This window comes from Leiobunum rupestre, chromosome 1 (assembly GCF_980474605.1).
Source record: "Leiobunum rupestre chromosome 1, qqLeiRupe1.1.hap1, whole genome shotgun sequence".
Classification (NCBI taxonomy): Eukaryota; Metazoa; Arthropoda; class Arachnida; order Opiliones; family Sclerosomatidae; genus Leiobunum; species Leiobunum rupestre.
In genome coordinates, this window is record NC_143384.1 from 38,187,518 (window position 1) to 38,207,496 (window position 19,979).

Below are 19,979 nucleotides of genomic sequence, written 5' to 3' on the forward strand. Positions count from 1 at the left end.
ATTGATAAAAAATATTTTACATATCATAACCAAAAAAACCCTAATATTTTCAGAGGTTAGCCTGAGCCAGAGATCACATGTCGAATTGTAATTGTAATCTGCGGGGAAATTTTGATTGCGAGCTCGAGCCTGAGACACGGTCAATAATTGGTGAGACCGAGACCATCCGTAAGCTCATATTCAGTGAGGTGAGCTCGAGTCCAGCTCTTGGCGTTGACCTATAATCTCACCATACGCGATACAGTAGGATAAGCATTCCAAGTAGAGGTATGGATTCCTGGCACGTAGTATAAACAACTTATTTTATGAAATGCACTAGCTAGGTCACTTATATTTCCTTGCATAACATAAAAGATTAAAAAGGGGGTAAACCACTAAAAATATTTTCGAAACCGATATCTAAGCCTAAACCTTCCTAATTTTATTGATGTTGACAGGTTGACAGCCAAAAATACAACAAACACACTTATTTAAATAATAAAATAACAATAAAAAAGTATTTAGAAGAAAATATAAACGTTATAAATAAATGGTTTATTTACCTTTCGAAACGTAGATCCTTAAATTGTCAGCTTATCGTGTTAGGGGAAATGTAAAAGACCCCGATGAATCAATAACGCTTTTCAATACATATTTTTATGAGTTACTACATTTAAAAAAAATGAGCTTCCAAGGTATGACAGACAGAGATGGCGCCAACCGAAAAGCACGGTCAAAGATCCAGCTTCTAATCGGCGCGTTTCCCGAAATTCGAATGAGCGTTCTAGTTATTTCTCCAATTTCTATGAGACCAAAGATAATTTAAACTTCGTACCCTAGATTCGAAATCACTCTCTCGCGCGTTGCCGATAGCGTTTACCCACTTCCCACCGGAACTCAGAAAAAATTCGCTCCAATGGTGGCGCACTACTGCCATCTAGGGATAGAAACTAATTTTTTTTTTTGAAGTTGCGGTGCGTAATTTGACGCGTTTTGCGTTCAACTCGGAAGTTTTAAAACATGATGGACCACAATTATAGCACTAAAAAAGTTTCAAATCGAAAGAAAAAACCTAGACTTACTAAAGGTGAGTAATATAATCTTACAAGAGATTCAAGCATAATTTGACTAAACTTAATAGTTCATTCAATTTCATTTACCATTTTAATAGGGTTCGTGTTTAACATCGACATTCTTAAGGAATATTTGCATGAAATTTTAGAAAATTCTTCAAGATTGGCATCATTACCGAAAGAAGATATTCAAGAACCAGAATTACCATTTGTTAAAGTAAGTTTTTATTGGAAATATATGATTTACAATTAAGCGTGTTTCTATAAATACTCTTGTTTTAAATAAAACAAACCTAGGCCTAAATATGGCGCCTTACCGCAACCGATGGAGCCGATTTTTCTGAGGTCACGTGCCGGAAGAGGGTAAACGCTTCGTAACAAAACCGTGAATGGGAAAGCTCTCAGTATTCGAATCTAGGGTACGAAGTTTAAATTATCTTTGATGAGACAGAATGATGTCTTCATTTTTATCGTTTTGAATTTCGTACGTTTTTATTAAGGCCAAATCGTAACTTTTCGCAGCAAAATTACGTTATTGGAGTTGGCCGTTTTATAGTGAATTTTAGTAGCAGACGGCCAGGGATTTTTTTGTGCGAATAAGTGGGGTTTTCTGGCTCCCCAACTCAATGGTAAAAATATGCTCCTTTTTTTAAAGTAAATTATTTCGTGTGTGTTAGAATATTTCAAAAATTAGAGGTAATTCAATGAAATTACCACTTTCTAAATTACGATTAGTTACTTTTTTGATTCCTTAGATGCATGAAATTAATATTAATTTGAATTATCGTTCCATTATATTTGTTCCGAACGTAAGCTTTGGTCTTTTGACCTACTACTTTATGAAAAAAGTAGGCCTATTTTTAAGAATATAAAAGATTTTAACATGGATTCTACCAGTGATTCAACTATTGAAACACCAGCTGTTGGTATGTATTCGATATTTTATTTGAATGTTTGATTTTTTTAATTTTCAAATTTAGACAAGTCTCAAATGTTGAAAGAAAAGCAAGCAACCTATGTTAATCCAGGAATTGAAGATGCCAAACCCACATCAAGCAATTCTGACAGCCCATTTAAAACTGAAAGATCACCAAGAAAAAGGAAAATTACTGAAACGCTTGTGGATGAAGAAGGTATTGTTGAATTTAAATATTAAACTTTTTTAAATTTTAAGAGCTTTAATGTTTTAATTTAGACCAAGAGTTTATTTGGGATGAATATTTGGAAGATACCAATACGGTTGCTGTCCCTCCTACTGCATTTTTACACGTACGATTTTATTACAAACATTTAAATTAAATGATATAAAGAATATTTAAAATTTAGGTTGAGTACAGCTTAGAAAGTGGAATTAAAGCGGGCATGGCATTAGAAGTTCCTAACAGAGAAGAGGAAGGAGCCTTTTGGCAGGCTACGGTTGTAATGAATTGTGGCCCTTTGCTTTCCTTGCGATATTTAGGTTATGGTGATGACCGAAGCAATGACTTTTGGTGGGATATCAGTACATCTGATTCTCATCCTATTGGTTGGAGCTTGATGAATGATAAGAAGATATGTCCTCCGGAAGGTAAATTTAGAACTTTGAGAACCTGCTAGCCACATCCTAGGCATTTTATTTGGTATCAAGGCATAAAGGGGCATTAAAATTGTCTACATTATTTTATTATTTGATGTATTATTTTTTTCTTTTAAAATTGTATAAATTTTCCACAAGACTGCTGAAATGTAAGTGATTCCAAAGTTTAATAATATTTACAAACATTTTCAGCGCTTCTGAAAACTACTCCTGATTTCCTGTCACTATTGAATCATACCTTAGAACCTATTCCGGCCTATCTTTTAGATGGGGTAAATTATTTGTGGACATAATTATTTGATTGTTATAAAATTACATCCTTTTCTTATAGAAAAATTATCACATTCCTATTGATGAGATTAAGCCTGGTATGCAAGTCGAGGTTATAGAAGATTTAAATCCAATGAACTATTTTGTCGCAACTGTAAGATTTTGGTACTTCTTAAATTTTTTAAACTTTTCGTCTTCAAAAGTATCACTCAATTTTGTATACACATTATTTAGATTATTGAAAATGTTGGTGGTCGCCTTTTGCTTCGATATGTTGGAGATAAGTTAGGATGCAAAGATCTTTGGTTGTTTTATTTGAACTATAGAATTCACCCAATAGGATGGGCAAAAGAAAGTGAGCCGTCCTTATTTTGTGCCCCACCCGATGGTTAGTATGTATATCTTTCAACGAATTATACTTAGGGTATCTCATTTGGTCACTAACGCTTACAACTTCCTTTGACTGTGGCCTCAGTGGCTTGTTTCAAGCACTTATAAATTTTTGAACTAACGCTTAAATCATAAGTAACACCCAATGAAAATTTTTAATGATAGTCTGTTTCGCCAATGATAACGTAAACCATTACGGACTGACAACCCTCTGCTAACTGCTCCTAGTATATGGACGATGCCCGGAAAATCGCCGCTGGTCCACCGACAGCCTTTTCGACGGACGAGTCAAGGCCTATTGAAAATCGAAATGCTTTCAAAAGTGTAAATAAGCTTACATTTGGAAAATACTGATGAATTATTGAATCGGAAGATAAAAATAAATATTATATACACTGGCTCCATTTCAGAAGTTAGTTATTTTCGAATTTCAAACCTAAACGCGAGTACTCTTGTATTTCTTGCCATCAAACTAACCAATGATTTTGCCAACGGAAAGAGTAGGAAGGGACGAGTTTAGTGTTCTGAAACTTCCTATTTCGCAATCACTCCACGACAAACTATCATTAACGAATTTTGTTCTGTGCCATACTTATGTTTTTTATGTTACTTATGCTTAAAGTAATAAAATAATGATAGTTTAATGCTGGGTGTTTAAGAATTCATGCCCAATTTTAATGTTTTATTGTGTATCACTTTATTTACCAATTCTGAATTCTTGACTTGAATTTCAATTTTAGATATTAAAAATCAACACACTGATGAGGAATGGGAGGTTATTAAAAGTGAGTTAATGGCGGTTGTAGGAGATCAGCATCCAACTTTACCATTAGACATATTGCAGGTATTTGAAAAAGATAATTGAATGTTAAAACTTTATTTGAAGATAAAAAGTTTGGCATTTGGTTCTTATTTAAGCCTCAAGAAATTATAGAAGATCATATTTTTGAGCAAGGGATGAAATTAGAAGCAGTCCATCCTGGAACAAAACAGTTTTTATGCCCTGCAACAGTTGTAAAAATAATATGTTCAAAATTTTTTCTGGTTGAAATTGATGATCATGGAAGCAATCGATGTTTGCCAGTTGTGTTTTGCTGCCATAACGCAACCCCCACAATTTTCCCTGTCAAATGGAGCCAAGGAAATGGTGTAAAAATTCAGAAACCACAAGGTACTCGATCTCTTCATAATTATTTTGTTGGTTTTGCAGTGTAGAGATAATAATTTTGCTTATGGATTTCAGGTTACTTAGAAAGTTCAGTCGGTAAAGATTTTGATTGGGATGAATATCTAATATTTGCCAAATCAAAAGCTGCTCCACAAGAATGTTTCTTAGAAGTAATATATTTTATTTTTTAAATTTTAATTTGGCTTTGATGATCATGAACTGATTTACTTAGTGAGCTAAACTAGTAATTTTAGACTTAAAGGCTTTGTTTGAGGCTTACAATTGGTCTTTCGTTCAAGGCCAACCCTTGATTGTATGTGCGTTCCAAGACCAAGGGTTGGTTGTGCATACACTCTGAGGTCAATCCTTGGTCGTTCGGGCGTGCCGAGGTCAATCCTTGGTCGTTCGGGCGTGGCGAGGTCAATCCTTGGTCGTTCGGGCGTGCCGAGGTCAATCCTTGGTCGTTCGGGCGTGGCGAGGTCAATCCTTGGTCGTTCGGGCGTGCCGAGGTCAATCCTTGGTCGTTCGGGCGTGGTCAATCCTTGGTCCTTCGGGGGTGCCTAGGTCAATCCTTGGTCGTTCGGGCGTGCCAAGGTCAATCCTTGGTCGTTCGGGCGTGCCGAGGTCAATCCTTGGTCGTCCGGGCTTGCTGAGGTCAATCCTTGGTCGTTCGGGCGTGCCAAGGTCAATCCTTGGTCCTTCGGGCGTGCCGAGGTCAATCCTTGGTCGTTCGGGCTTGCCGAGGTCAATCCTTGGTCGTTCGGGCTTGCCGAGGTCAATCCTTGGTCGTTCGGGCTTGCCGAGGTCAATCCTTGGTCGTTCGGGCTTGCCGAGGTCAATCCTTGGTCGTTCGGGCTTGCCGAGGTCAATCCTTGGTCGTTCGGGCTTGCCGAGGTCAATCCTTGGTCGTTCGGGCTTGCCGAGGTCAATCCTTGGTCGTTCGGGGCTTGCCGAGGTCAATCCTTGGTCGTTCGGGGCTTGCCGAGGTCAATCCTTGGTCGTTCGGGGCTTGCCGAGGTCAATCCTTGGTCGTTCGGGGCTTGCCGAGGTCAATCCTTGGTCGTTCGGGGCTTGCCGAGGTCAATCCTTGGTCGTTCGGGGCTTGCCGAGGTCAATCCTTGGTCGTTCGGGGCTTGCCGAGGTCAATCCTTGGTCGTTCGGGGCTTGCCGAGGTCAATCCTTGGTCGTTCGGGGCTTGCCGAGGTCAATCCTTGGTCGTTCGGGGCTTGCCGAGGTCAATCCTTGGTCGTTCGGGGCTTGCCGAGGTCAATCCTTGGTCGTTCGGGGCTTGCCGAGGTCAATCCTTGGTCGTTCGGGGCTTGCCGAGGTCAATCCTTGGTCGTTCGGGGCTTGCCGAGGTCAATCCTTGGTCGTTCGGGGCTTGCCGAGGTCAATCCTTGGTCGTTCGGGGCTTGCCGAGGTCAATCCTTGGTCGTTCGGGGCTTGCCGAGGTCAATCCTTGGTCGTTCGGGGCTTGCCGAGGTCAATCCTTGGTCGTTCGGGGCTTGCCGAGGTCAATCCTTGGTCGTTCGGGGCTTGCCGAGGTCAATCCTTGGTCGTTCGGGGCTTGCCGAGGTCAATCCTTGGTCGTTCGGGGCTTGCCGAGGTCAATCCTTGGTCGTTCGGGGCTTGCCGAGGTCAATCCTTGGTCGTTCGGGGCTTGCCGAGGTCAATCCTTGGTGTTTGAAATCCAAGCCCTCTAAACAGAATTGTTTGTTTTCAGACATATATTAATACTGGCTTTGATGCTAATGCAAAATTGGAAGCTGTTAATCCATTTCAACCAAACCAAGTATGATTAATCTAACAAGATATCTTAGTTCAATCTCTTACTTAACTTTATTAAGATTTGCGCTGCTACTATTGTTAATCTAACGGAACCATTATTGTGGCTTCAATTGGAAGGCATTGATCCTATCATATGCCCTCTCAATTCCCAAGATATTTTTCCCGTTGGATGGTGTGAAAGCAACAATTATCCCTTAAAACATCCCATCTTTACATACAGTAAACGGCAGCGTAAAATAACGAAAAAATCCAGCAGCTCAGCCCAAGATTCACTTAAGTTGGTTGCTCATTGTTATTTTTAGATTTATAGTAAACTAAGGGATTCTGATAAATAATTTCAGCTTTTCAAATCCACAGCTGGATAATGGATTAAAAGGTAATTTTTTTTTAAATTTTTGATTCTTTACACTTTCTGTTATTAGGCTTATAATGGTTTTCTCTTTGAATTTACTAAATAAAGAGTTTTTATTTAGAAAATTCAAAATCCTGGTGTTCCAAAATTTATTTCAATCACAAGTGCTTCTCAGGCCCATTCTTGAGCAAAAATAGATTAGCTCAACTACCTCGTCACATCGGACCAGGCCCTGTCACACTCGTAATGAAAGAAGTGTTATCTTCTTTAATCAATGTTGCGTACATATCTAGTAGAGTGCTCCGTTTATTGCAACAACGTGGGAAAGGAAATCCAAATATGAATCAAGAAGTTCTCAAAGCCAAGTAACATGAATTAATCATTAGTGATAATTTTTTTAATTTATGTTCGTAACATCAATTTTCATATAGGTGGAAAGGGAAATCTTATCGTGCTGTAGTTGAAGTTGTGACAAAAAGTGAACAAGTTGAAGAGTTTTGCAAGGAGATTTGCCGCAAAATAGACTGCTGTACTTATTTATTTGGACCAAAATTTATTGAAGACACATGTCCTGAACAATGCCATAATCTATCCAAGACCAAATATTGTAAGTGTAAAAAGTTTATTAAAGGGTAACTACTGTGTAGAGGGAAAGTGTGGCTCTTACCTTTCTCATAGCACACCTGTGGCACAAATTAACTCAGACGCACTTTTTTGCGATACAATTAGACATTTCCAATTATTTATTGATATTTTCAAACACGACAAGGACAGCCAACTTCAATAGTTTTGACAATAGCATATCTACCCTGGTTGGCATATTTTTGGGTACAATTTTTCAAAGATAAAAAGTATTAAGAAGGGTGGTACACAGCCCTAAAACCCCTAGACCTTTCGGGGGAAGAAAAAACTCTAGCACCACAACTGGTATTAGCCCAAAAATAGTGTTTAATAAGCCGCAGAATTCTGCTGATCTACTCTTAGCTTAGTTTTAAGTCTTTTTTTGTTTGTTTTGTTACCCTTCCTCCTCTATTAGCTCAAGGAAGCATTGTTCGAAAACGTAAATCTCATCGTCCAAATAATGGTTCCAAGAAAGGTAACAAGAAACCTAACTCTGTGGCTGAAAATGAAGTGCAAGATCCAAACCCACCAAATTGTGATGATAAAAGCAATAATACTAGAACAAATTCTAAATCACTTGAAACTGACAATCCTAACGCCGATGACGCCTCCTTAAACAAACCTATTGTTGATGGTACTAAAGATGGGGAAAAGAAACCTGTCAGAAATAGAATGAAAGGCTTTACGTTACCAAAATCAAGCATGGTGACACGAGGGGCCAAAATTCCAAATTTTAGCCTTGAAATGAAGTGGAGACGGCAGCGTGTACGGAAATTAACAACACCTAATGTTACTGGGCCTTCGCCTAGACGTGGGAGACCTCCCTTAGCTTTGGCAACTCTCAATAAGTCGTTACTAGTCAATGGAGAAGAGCAAGAATTCAAGTCTTCAGAATCTGATGGAGAAGCACCAAAAGTTATTGAAATATCACCCCAAAATGTTATTCGTATGTCAAATCCCCATTGGTTTCGGGGCAATGAGCAGGATCTCATTACTAAGCTACTGACATTACCGAAACAGGTAAGAAATTATGCAATTTTCATTAGGGTTCGTTTAAAGCTCAATTTGTTAACATGGATGTTCTTATAGTTATTTTTATAACCAATACATGGTAATTACATTTTTTCATGAAGGTTTTGGATATTTCCACAAAGGCTTACATTTGACCGATTTTGAAATGATGTTATTATGCCGTAGATTACCACTACGTGTCTTAGTTGAACAGCCTTTTTTGTCCAAAAATGGGATGGGTTATTTTCAAGCACAAAATCCATTTTAAAATTGGCCAATCGTTTGGTTTTTGTGAACAAAGGCTTAAAATAGTTTTTCAATGACTTTGTTTGATATTGGGTTTCGCAAAAATCTTTGTACAATTTTAGTTTTTACCACAGAAACTTAACAAAGGTTTTGGTTCGTGTTTAAAGGCACCCTCCTACGCAATTTAACCTGGCCACCTGGGATAAAGGCATTAAAAGTCGCTAGATGACTTGTGCCTTGGATATTAGCTAAGCTGATTATTATTATGTTTATCTGGCTTATCCAATAGATTAAACGACCAATACCTCGAGTTTCACTTCCATCAAATCCTTTAAAATGGACAGTGGAGGAAGTTGTCAATTTTGTTCAGAGTACCGATTGTGCCCCAATTGCCCCAGCTCTAAAACGAGAGGTATTGTTCAAATAACACTTTCATTGAAATTTTCACTCTAAAACTCTAATATGGAAATCACAGGAAATTGATGGACAGGCACTATTACTCATGACACTACCAACTGCGCAGGAATTTCTGCATCTCAAATATGCTCCAGCAGTAAAATTTTGCCATTTAGTAGAAGTTATTAAATTGGCATTTTATTTACAATTTGCCAATCTTAATGTTCAGGAAACATAAGTATTAATTCCTATCCCATATTTATACAAAATATGTTACATTAAAACACGTATCGTGTAAAGAATAAATGTATAAAACCAATAAGCTTACATTATTTGGGTAGTAAAACACACAAACTGAACGAAGTTACTTTACTTTCTTATTTTTCAATATAAAATATACAAAGTGGTTTCATTAGAACAATTCTTCTTAAGATTAAGAATGCAAGTGAACGTAAATTTTTAATGGCAGAGAAATTACGAACTACGAGCCAATTTCTCTAATCTAATTTTTTCCCACTTATTATTGATCCCATTTATTTATTTACAAAGAAATAGTTTAATGCACAAAGACCACAGACTTAATTATTATGTTAAACCTAATCATTTTTCTTCAAACTGCTTAGTTTCAGTTACAAAGGCTTAACTGAAATTAATAAAGCTCGAGTTTTTAATTCTATAAAGGCTATCTAAATTTAAACAAAAGATTTATTTTACTTTCTAAACGGTGGTAGTTAATTTATTGAAAGTTTTGGCATTAAATATGATGATGGTTATTACAAGTGAAACAAAAATGCTCAAAAAACATGGTTTTCGTTCTACGTTAAACCACGTTTAAAAGCAAACATTTGCCATTTTATGAAAACAAGTTAAATTTCACTTTTAAATGACAATCAATTAGAGATTACTACACTACAATATTCGTTCTTTAAATTAAAGCAACTTTTTATTTTATAGTTTAATTGTTTGACAATTCGTTCTCATCAGTAGACTAAGTTAAGTCTACATATTAGTATTAGACTATCTTTTATTTTTAAATATTACACAATGAAAAAGATAGTTTTAACAGAACGAGTGACTTTTTGGTATCGTTTCATGAGAGAAGCTAATGCTCTACATTGATTCAAGTTAAAGCGATACATTTCATTCATTGGCTAAAATTTTATACAAAGAAAATGTGTGAATTTTTATGTATGACAAATGTACATTTAAATGATGTTCTGGAACTATATTAGGCTAAAATTAATTAGCTAGATAATTTAAATTCTTGGGTAGTACAGTACTAAATCTGAATTGGGAGTATCTTAGAGTTTTTTCTTAAAGCTTTAATTGAGAGTATTTCCTAATATTGATCATAATTATTGTCAATAATACTGCGTGATTTTTAATTCAGATATTCCTTTTTGCAGCTTTATAGCAAATTTTTTATGAGTAGAAAAGTACATTGAGATAGTGTTTAAATGGAAAAAGAAATTATTTCATGCAATTAGCCTTTGAAGAACTATAGAAAATAGTACTGTACTACACAAACTTAAAATAGTGAAATTTTTATAAAACAAAAGTAACAATATTCTACAAAACATTTTAAAAATCTCATTTACAAAAAAAAGAGCAATTAATGCTGATCAAATTGAATTATTAACAATGTTTCTATAAGTGATGAAGGACATTCTTGTACATAAAACTAACAATGTTTCTAGCATACGTGAAAAAGTTCATAATTCAAGCTAAGCTTCAGCAAATTTTCTGAAATTATTGAATATACTGATTGGGAAATGTAACAACACTTTAAACCTGAACTTAATGAAAAAGATGGTAAGTACAGCAGTTTTTATGGAGATCTACTATTTGAAATTTTTAATGATTACCAATTTAGCGCTTATATGCGTAAAATTAATACAAAAAAAACATTGAACAAAGTGTATGGCTAAAGGTTTAAAGTTAAATGCTCTTTTCAAATTTTCCAAGATGAATAATTTGAGTGGAAAATATCTATTTAGCTAATCTAAAAATTGACAATCACGAACACTTTCTCAAAGCAGTTACAAATTTTGTACAAACTAAATAATGTCTTTGGCGGTATTGTTTTGAGAAACCGCATTTTTCGAGCTCTTCGTTTAAAAAAATTGGCATGAATATGATTCTGACGAATGAATTTCATTAATAAAATAAAAGAATGGAGATAACTTTATACACCTAAATTAGATTTTCCAATCAAAAGAGGGCGGGGCTTTTTCTCAATGCAAAACAAAAGGAAATCTTTCATGTAAAAATTAAAAGGTGGGAAAAATTAATCACAGACGTTGCTCCCAGCTTAACTCGTTTTGTCATTGAGCAGTTTTTTTGTGCACATTAACACGTTTCTTTAAAACGTTAAGATTTTATTGAAGAAAAAATGAATTATTTTCACTTAAAAGCAGGCAATTTTTTCCTTTAGAAAAATGACAATTCTGAACAAGACAGACACCTCCAGCGTTCATTTAACTCCTGCACAATTTGCGTAAGAAGTGTCAGGTGCTTAGAGCTATTTAAATTACTAAAATGTTATTGAAAAGTATACACCATTAGATATTTTACTATTTCATAGCATTTACATTCTATTTTCTGCAATTGACACTTGCTACGTATTTCGCTAGAGGTCTCTATTGAATTCAGAAATATCTATTGGGCTGTTTTTATATTTTCCTTAACTCGGTGGTTTTTTCTTGACTGTTGACACAACTCGCGAACACGACACAAACTTTCCACTATATTACGTTGAGTTTAAAGCAATTGGACGGCTTTTGTTTTTTTCCTCTTCGAATTTTTAAGAAACATGTAATGGGTATTTAAAAAAAGCCCAAAAACTCTGTTTGTTTTACAGCAAATCAGAGACCCTCATCTATTGTTGGTAACCAAAACGCCTGCAAAGATTTTGAGAAAATTTATGCTGTTAGAAGTAAAGGGTGCTTGAGCAAATACCAAAACAAATAAACTTTTACCATATTTGTGCATGCTGACACCAGCATCATATATTTTGGATTAAACTGCACACACTGAACAGGTCCTGTATGATCGCAGTGTAAAACAGCCGTTTTCACCCCCGTTTCAGCACTCCAAACGTGAACTCTTCCATCTGTTGAGCCACTAAAAACAAACTGCGAATCGGGACTAAACGAGGCTTCCAAGGGAATTCCTTTATTATTTATGTGACCCTAAAATGTGTAAAACGTTAAGAATTAATTTAGTCTAATTATAAAAATTTTACAATAAAAATGTATATGAGCTCATACACTGCTGCATTTTCACGTGCTAAAAGACGGCTTAATAATAGCAAAATTTCTAGTCCTAGCTGTATGTTAAAATCCACCACATTCAGGTAACATGAAAAGCAATGAATTTAATCTCTAGAACTAAATATTTTTTAATAAAAACCGTCATGATACTAGTTACGAATTCGATATCAATTCTATAATTTTCCACTTTAGAATCTTTTAGGCCATTCGCTAACTACACAATGCAGCATATCCCCTTCACTGCGTTCTAACCATCTATGACTCCCTCCCAGTGGCGTAGCTAGGGTGCTCTGCCCCCCTCCCCCCCACCACCTGTAATCAGCTGCGTTAATAAGGGACAAGTGGAGACCCCTTGAATACCCTGTGGCTGTCCTTCAGTGTATAAAGTCAATGTAAATTTTTTTTTAAACCATGGGCATCCATTATGAAGACACTAGTATGCTGAAAAAAATGTCTGCACGCACCCATTCTTTAAACCATTAAAAATATTGTTAAAATAAGATTTGTTACATAACGGTATGTGCGTTAGGTAATTTGTGTGCAGCTCCCTTTGAGACAAAGAAAAAAAGGTACCATGAAGGTTTGTAGTGGCGTCCCTTGAAATGCGTCTATTAGGTGAATTATTTGACCATTAGTTGAAATTAGGATATTTTTTCCATCAGGACTGAATTTAAGCCCTGTCCAATCACAGTCTTTGTCCTGAGGTAATTTGAATGTATTGAACGGTCCCTATTGGAAGGCAAACAGCATTAGTGCTTTGACTAAATGAAAGTCAGTTGGGAAACTACTATTTAATGTCAACCTTATCGAATGACCGCAAATCATACAGCTTAACAGATTCTGAATTGACTCCCACTGCGAAAATTAAACCTTCAGGGTCAAAATTAGAAACTGGTCGGCCAGTTAGGTGCATTACACCCTAAAATGAGACATAGATTAATAAAATTTGCCATTATATAACATTTACATCTTTTGAGTTACTGTACCACCTGGCAGTTAGGGGATCTCAAATCCCATAACCTAATTGATTTATCTAGAGAGCCTGACAAAAATGTATCATCCACTGGTGACATACACAGCGTTACAACCCTTTTGAGTAATCAAAATCAATTTTTATATTCTATTTATACAAAAAATTAAAAGGAAGATGAGCAATATTTACTTTTTGGTATGGCCCGGAAAATATCTAATATATTTATTATCATGAAGTGACAAATATCGGATTGTATCTGAAATTAGTTTATTAATAGAAATGCTGTAAATGCAAGCCGTTTCAATTATTTAAATTAAATACCATCAACTTTTGTTGAGCTATGTATGGCTGTATTTGGTGCATGTGTGTATCGTATTAAATCAACACCGTATTTTTTACTGTGTACAGTTCGTTTTTGCCTAGAAAATTGATAATATAATTTTTTAAACATTAAGAAATTCGTAAGCCTAGCAGGAGAGTTTTGTGTAGTTGGAAGGCGTAAATATTTTATGACATGAAAAAAACGGGTCGCCATTTTCGCCGCTTAATTAGCCGAGGGCGACAAGAGAAAACTTTCCCTCTCGCTAAGCCTAAATGTAGGAAGTCATGTTTTGTGTATTTCCGTGTTGAAAACGGGTATTTCGAAAGGAAAACGCCGGAATTGGGGTTCGCAGCGTGAAGTGTGGGAGTTTTCCCCTGGTTTTTCGTTGATCGTCGAAACTTACGTTCCTTTTTCGCAGTCATATAAAACAATAGAATCGTCGTCGCTACTAGAAATCAAAATGTCCCCACTGTAAGAAAAATCAAGGCTGTTGATTCGGTCGGTGTTTTCGCGAAAAACTTTGGCGACTTTGAAGCTCTGAATCACATGATCGACCAGCTTCATTTTAAGTTATATTTCGAGGCCTAGCTATCTATTCATTGGATTGATTAAATTATAATTAACAATATTTATAATTCGGCATTATAAGTTTACGACACAAAGTCCGTCACTGACTCCGCGATTGATTACGGAAAAATTTACCTCCCCCCTTTCTTTTTAATAATTTTCTGGCGGGAAAACGTAAATAATTACCATTGGCTGTTTCGTTGCGCGTGCGTGGTCGTAATAATAAATTTATATATAGCTATGACCAACTTCCTGAAAATTAATATGCTGGACCCAAAACCAAGTTGGCTGTAGTTTGTCTTTAAAATTTAATCGATTAAGTAACATTCTAGGTTTCCAAAATAATTCTTGCAACAGTTACTGGTATAGCTAAGTCTCGAGTAGAAGAAAGCTTAAAGTAAAGAATAAATATATCCTATTTAAGTTAAACATTTTATTTTTAATGCTAAATTTTACATCGAAATAGTGAATATTAACGAAATGTTTATAAAATAAATTCAAAACTATTGGAATATGCACGTTTTAGAAGTAATTTAATAAATTAAAATAGTTTCCTAGTAATCGATTAAAATAGAAAAAAGCCTTAAAAGTCGATCATTCCGATCATTCCTCGAATATTTGGTACGCGTGACGTCACACGGGCATTCCTCAGTCTGCTGAAGTTTGTGATTGTCGGGTGTGTTGATTTCTATAGAGCGAAATTGATCGAAAAATACGTAATTTTCGAAGCGTTTCTTCGTGAAATTGTCCTTAAAACATCGAAAGCCTTCTTATTTGAATATTATCGTTAAAGGTTAGTGATATTCGGTTTATTTTCTCGATAAAATCCGATTTATAGTAGGCTTAACAATCATTATGATTGGAATGTTATGGTTTGTTACGGGCTGGCTAATGCGTGTGGTATGTCTGTCAGATAAGTTGACGCAAATTATCCCCTAAAATATCATTCTTTTTGTTACTGTTAGATATGTTTTAACAACGTGTAATAATTTTCCGTGGTATATTAACGTATTTTTAGATGTGCACAAATCCAAAGAATAAAGAAATGTTCTTGTGATTTTCCACATTGTTATGGAATGGCTGCATCTGAAACTTCATTGGATTTATTGTCACAAGCTGCCGAACTAGTTAACACAGCAATGGCTCCTTCAATTACTGGTAAATGTGTCTAATAAAGCCTTATCGAGTTGCTTAGGTGAATGTTTTATCCAAGCATTCAAAAAACTAAGATATGGAAAGGTGGGCTTTGCAGGGGTGTGGGTGAAATTCCTACGTAAACTCAACAGGAACATAAGTTGAGAGGTAGTGAAATGAAAATAGTTTTCAAAAGCCTGCCCTAATTTATAAAGTTAGGAAAGAAATATTATCTGTCAGATCAAGTTTAGTTTTAAATGATAATGAGAAATTACAATAATTTTTCTAAAACTGTTGTCTTGTGGGAAATGTCCAATAAAAATTAATTAATGCTAATTAATAATAAACCACGCAAATCATTACTAAAAATTGAAATAAGAAGACTCATGTGTGGCGTAATTTTGTTCTTGTACATAATATTTAAAGCAGTGACGTAATCAAATTAAAATATTTTAATAATTTTCCCCTTGGCTCTTCAATTGAAGCAACATCACTTAGGTAGAGCAGTATTCTATAACAGGCTTATAAAAAAAAGTTGGGGGTGCAGTAAATTTTTTGAACTCCCTCCTAGTGAGCCTATCTACCCCACCATCTAAAATCTAGGATGGCAAGGGGGGGGGGCTGCAAAAAGGGGCTGAGAGATTTCAGTTAAAGATGTGAGTATAGGCATACCACAAATTCCTTCTTAACCCCCCCTGGCTCTTGGTTTAAATCCCACCCTCCCTGCAAATCTTTTTAGCTTAAGTGAAGAATTTGTTAACTTTCCACACATCTGGGCAACTGTGTTTTTTCTTCTTGAGATTTGGGTGTTGTATTTTCTTGGCATGGCTTGAAATAACTTGAGTGTTATTTTAGGCTTTGGTTTCCTTTTTTTTCTGCTATTTCCCTTTCTTTTTTTAGGTTGTTTGAGGAATTTTTAGTTTTTGAGGGAATTAAACTTGAACTCAAGAAGGAGAGACTCATTTTTTAGAATTTCATTTTTAATGTAGTTTTGCTAATGGAAGGTTTACATTCCATTTAGAAATGATGTACTAAATTTAAAAAAGAACTTTTTTAATATGTGAAATTTTAAGCATTGGATATGATTTAAAATTTTCATTTTTAAAAAAGAACTTTTTTAATACGTGAAATTTTAAGCATTGGATATGATTTAAAATTTTCATTTTTGATGAGTATAATTTTTGTAAAGTCCATTTTATATTTTAGTAAGAAAATTTCCTTTAAAAGTTAGTTCTAAAACATTTTAAATAGCCATATAACTTAATATTTTGTCCAGGGTTCGTACACGACCTGGAAAATTCAGGGAATTTGAAAATGTTTCCGAAAGGTTAGGGAATTTGTAAATGTTTCCGAAAGGTCAGGGAATTTGAAAATGTTTCCAAAAGGTCCGGGAATTTGAAAATGATTCAAAAAGGTTAGGGAATTTGGAAATTATCTTAAATTAAGGTCAGGGAAGAGTCAAGGAATTTTAAAATGGTCCAAAAAGGTCAGGGAATTTTAATGACCCCAAAAAATGTCATATACATTTTTGAAAGATGTATTAAAAATACATAATAAATATTTTTCAAGATTTTACCTTAAACCATTCATTTATCCTACAAAAGTAGTCAGGGAAAATTTGCCAATTTGGTCAGGGAAAACCTGGAAATGTGAGGGAATTTCATTCCAAACATTTTGTAGGAACCCTGTTGTCTTAACAATAGCCTCAAAAGTGTTACTTATAAGCTAAGGGTTTCAACCCCCCCCCCCCCTCCTTTTTTACCTCTTCCACCTTTTAGCATGAAAAATATGTTCTTGGCAGAAGTAAAGGATTTTACACCTCTCAAATCTTGAGTGTTTAACATACTTAATTACTTATTTCATATTACGAAAGTCACAACTTCCTAGGTAAAATTTGCTGCTTAGGGTTTTCGAGCTGCAGTGTGTCTTAGCCCACCCCCAAAGTCTTGTATTTAAGGAAAGATTCAAAGATATTTTTAATGTGTTGCCTTTATACAAATTTATTTTTGGCTTTTCCACTTTTTTTTCTTTGCATAAGACTTTTTTGGGGAAATACATGTTACATTTTTTAAATTCTTAGTATCCCTCGTAATTCCTCAATCTGTTCTTGAAACATTTCTCAACTGGTTTTTAACTTTAATTCCAATTGAGTGGTCTCTAGGAACTGTTGTGTTGTAAACTAATCTTAAGTTACAACAGAATAATTTAAACAAGTTTTGGAAACAATTCTTTAACTATTTGAAATTCAATGGGTCTGTTTTGTAATTTTTCTTTGCGTGGTAGCCCTTACTTAATTTTTATACTTTTTTTTTTACTGTCATAGCTATTAAAAATACATCGACAAAAGACTTACCAACACGTGGCAAAAAGCTAATGAGAACTCGAAGTAGGCGTAATCTTCCGATTACCAATGCAGGTGATAACAAAACTGAGAAGAAGAATGGAATTTCACCCCAATTGTATGTTTACATTTCTCTACCTATGTTTTTAATGTATTTCAAAAAGTCTCTCGGTATTTACTTTGATAAAATGTGTGGTTAGTCATATTTTAGATTAAACAACTGTTTCGATAACATTCAACTAGTCTTTCTTGGAAATATCAGTGAGTCATGCCACTTCTGATTTATAAGTTAAAAGTGGAAAAATCACATATAAAATATTTCAGAACAATTGGATTTAAAATAATTTATAAATTATAGGATTTAAAATATTTTAGAATAATAGGATTTAAATCATTATAGAATTTAGAATTAGTTTTTCAAAATATATTGAAAATTATGATAATCATGATTTAAAAAATATTTTCAGCTAAGATTTTAGTTAAATTTTAAAGGACTTTTTCTATTTCCCATTGTTAAGTTTATTATTGATATTATTGTTATTAAAATTAATTAACTTTATGAAATTAAACCAAACATTTTAATTGTATTAAGAGGCTGAGATAACTGGTTAATGTAAGATAAAACTCTGTGCCCATGTCATTATATTATATCATAATTTTCAGATCTCCGAAGAAAGACCCATCTTTGTTGTCATTTGCCTACATATTTCCTAAAGCACCAATTGAAGATGAACCTAGTTACGTCTCGCAAATGAGTTCCAGTTACCCTCCCCCTCCTCCCTATACCAGTCCGAGTGAATCTCTACGCCTGAAAACTAACCCGGTATCATCGTATCCCCGTGAATCATTCTTTAAATCGCCCCCTTCGCCACCAGTTTTTGTGATGGAAACCAGCTCCAATGAAAACGAGGAGGATGATGAGCGGCCATTAGATATGAGCAAGAAGTGTGGCGGAAATGATACTCGACAACAAGCCAGGCCATCAGTAATTACTTGCGCATCAGCTCTCTATAGTTCAAAGTGTCATCATGTTGATCAATCAACATGCCTCTGTTCACCATCGCAAAATTATCCTACCAGGAAATTGGATATTGATGGCGATAGCAGTGATGGAGTTGTTGAACACAGAACTGGACACAGACGAGAAATTTCATCAGGTAATTATTGGGTTTATTTGCAAAAAATTGCCTATTTTTATTTTGTTATCTTTGTTTTTGATGTATTCAAATCCTTTTGTTAGGTATGTGTGATCCCGTGATTGACGAGCATTTCAGACGATCATTGGGAAAGGATTATTCAGAAATATTTGCAAGTACAACAAGTAACAGTGTTTCAGTAACTGGTAAAAAAAGTTATAATATTTAACCAAGAATTAATTCAGGTACTAAAGAATATGGGTCTGGAGTTATTCCAAGTCCCACCATCACATACTTTGAAGTGAATTCTCATAACTCTTTAGACTTCTACTTAAACGATCCCCATCTATTTTTACATTTTGTAATTAAAAAGCTGATAAACTTTCGCTACAAATAGTGCTTCCACTTTGAGGGATTTTATCCCTTTTTAAGGACTTTCAGACCTAAAAGGGATTTTATTATGGAAGAGAGGGAAAAAGGGAAAATTAAGGAATTTTTAAAAAAATTAACTATTTAAAGGATTTTGGAAATTTTGTCAGAAATATTTTGGTCTAGTACTTTAAATACCGCGCCTTGCCCTTTATTGGGCCGCACGAATGAAATAAAGTAGCATTTTCTCTCCGAGCACGCCATTCTGACAGTTTTATTTTTATTTAAAAAAATTATTTAAGTGGGAGAAAAAAGATTTTTTTTTGTGAAAGGGCTGAAAAGGTATTTATTCAAACTGACAGAGGGAGGAATGAGATTGTCCAAGTGAAAGCACTGGCTACAAACTACAAAGTATCTGAAGGAGGTAACACAGGCTAAATGTTTTTGCCTATATTCTTAGATACGTAAATGCATTCTTGATGTAACAAATATATATATATATATATATAATATATATTATTATATTATATTGTGTTAGTAATTTAAGATTGATGTTTTTATTTCAGTTGATGATCATTTTGCCAAGGCATTAGGTGATACGTGGCTGAGGCTGCAACAGCCTGATAAAAAAGATTGCCCCTTAACTAAGACACCAACAAATTTGAAACGTACTCCTAGTTTAGTTACTTTGTAAATAGATAATTTGTATGTATATTTTTAAACAACTGCAGCCCATAGCTTACAGCGTCTTTCAAATGAAAGGGAACATTTTGGTTTGTGGTTTTTACTTTTTATTATACGTAAAAAAGGCGAAGTTTTTACTGGGTGGCTTATTGAGTTAACAGTGAAGGGAAAATGAAAAATAAACAAAAACATCCTTTTATAAACTGTGATATATAAATACTATCGATTTAATATTAAACATTTATGTTAATGTGTATAAAACATTTGTATTCATAGAAAGCATTGCTATTAAAATACAATCAGCATTAATA

The 19,979-nt window shown here is 34.8% G+C and overlaps 3 protein-coding genes across 7 annotated transcripts; 2 read left to right on the plus strand and 1 right to left on the minus strand.

The window, feature by feature from the left end:
* Positions 1 to 1,703: 1,703 nt before the first annotated feature.
* On the plus strand, positions 1,704 to 9,182 carry LOC149962326 (scm-like with four MBT domains protein 2). 3 transcript variants are annotated; one of them, XM_090179879.1, is made up of 18 exons: positions 1,704 to 1,978; positions 2,033 to 2,185; positions 2,248 to 2,321; positions 2,379 to 2,619; positions 2,821 to 2,900; positions 2,960 to 3,052; positions 3,133 to 3,286; positions 4,029 to 4,132; positions 4,207 to 4,459; positions 4,532 to 4,626; positions 6,180 to 6,248; positions 6,304 to 6,521; positions 6,586 to 6,620; positions 6,718 to 6,961; positions 7,028 to 7,203; positions 7,633 to 8,237; positions 8,764 to 8,886; positions 8,950 to 9,182. In XM_090179879.1, exons 1-18 carry the CDS (start codon positions 1,936 to 1,938, stop codon positions 9,106 to 9,108), a joined length of 2,919 nt encoding a protein of 972 aa, XP_090036005.1. In that variant the 5' UTR covers positions 1,704 to 1,935; the 3' UTR covers positions 9,109 to 9,182. The 3 variants fall into 3 exon arrangements, with proteins under 3 accessions (XP_090036005.1, XP_090036009.1, XP_090036018.1); XM_090179883.1 differs by having other exon boundaries at positions 2,054 to 2,185; XM_090179892.1 differs by having other exon boundaries at positions 1,729 to 1,748.
* Positions 9,183 to 10,783: 1,601 nt separating this feature from the next.
* Positions 10,784 to 14,131, minus strand: Wdr82 (WD repeat domain 82). 2 transcript variants are annotated; one of them, XM_090179916.1, is made up of 8 exons: positions 13,841 to 14,131; positions 13,437 to 13,534; positions 13,305 to 13,371; positions 13,132 to 13,231; positions 12,945 to 13,061; positions 12,716 to 12,871; positions 11,849 to 12,061; positions 10,784 to 11,770 (listed from the first exon to the last, which is right to left on the minus strand). In XM_090179916.1, the coding sequence occupies exons 1-8, from the start codon at positions 13,999 to 14,001 to the stop codon at positions 11,735 to 11,737; spliced, it is 948 nt and encodes a 315-aa protein (XP_090036042.1). In that variant the 5' UTR covers positions 14,002 to 14,131; the 3' UTR covers positions 10,784 to 11,734. The 2 variants fall into 2 exon arrangements, with proteins under 2 accessions (XP_090036042.1, XP_090036032.1); XM_090179906.1 differs by having other exon boundaries at positions 13,129 to 13,231.
* Positions 14,132 to 14,622: 491 nt separating this feature from the next.
* Positions 14,623 to 19,977, plus strand: LOC149962328 (uncharacterized). 2 transcript variants are annotated; one of them, XM_090179929.1, is made up of 6 exons: positions 14,623 to 14,797; positions 15,023 to 15,162; positions 17,462 to 17,597; positions 18,143 to 18,636; positions 18,720 to 18,821; positions 19,551 to 19,977. In XM_090179929.1, the coding sequence occupies exons 2-6, from the start codon at positions 15,081 to 15,083 to the stop codon at positions 19,676 to 19,678; spliced, it is 942 nt and encodes a 313-aa protein (XP_090036055.1). In that variant the 5' UTR covers positions 14,623 to 14,797; positions 15,023 to 15,080; the 3' UTR covers positions 19,679 to 19,977. The 2 variants fall into 2 exon arrangements, with proteins under 2 accessions (XP_090036055.1, XP_090036064.1); XM_090179938.1 differs by lacking the exons at positions 14,623 to 14,797; positions 15,023 to 15,162 and adding an exon at positions 16,932 to 17,025.
* Positions 19,978 to 19,979: the final 2 nt, after the last annotated feature.

Bases quoted from the DNA above. Each gene is read 5' to 3' on its own strand.
- LOC149962328 (XM_090179929.1), top strand. From the start codon at position 15,081: ATGGCTGCATCTGAAACTTCATTGGATTTATTGTCACAAGCTGCCGAA. The intron at 18,637-18,719 runs GTAATTATTGGG...TCCTTTTGTTAG, and splicing joins CAGACGAGAAATTTCATCAG to GTATGTGTGATCCCGTGATT. The intron at 18,822-19,550 runs GTAAAAAAAGTT...TTTTTATTTCAG, and splicing joins TAACAGTGTTTCAGTAACTG to TTGATGATCATTTTGCCAAG.
- LOC149962326 (XM_090179879.1), top strand. From the start codon at position 1,936: ATGGATTCTACCAGTGATTCAACTATTGAAACACCAGCTGTTG. The intron at 6,621-6,717 runs GTAATTTTTTTT...GTTTTTATTTAG, and splicing joins GCTGGATAATGGATTAAAAG to AAAATTCAAAATCCTGGTGT. The intron at 8,887-8,949 runs GTATTGTTCAAA...TGGAAATCACAG, and splicing joins CCCCAGCTCTAAAACGAGAG to GAAATTGATGGACAGGCACT.
- Wdr82 (XM_090179906.1), bottom strand. From the start codon at position 14,001: ATGAAGCTGGTCGATCATGTGATTCAGAGCTTCAAAGTCGCCAAAGTT. The intron at 12,872-12,944 runs GTTGACATTAAA...GCCTTCCAATAG, and splicing joins ATTTGCGGTCATTCGATAAG to GGACCGTTCAATACATTCAA. The intron at 11,771-11,848 runs GTAAAAGTTTAT...AAATCTTTGCAG, and splicing joins TGTCAGCATGCACAAATATG to GCGTTTTGGTTACCAACAAT.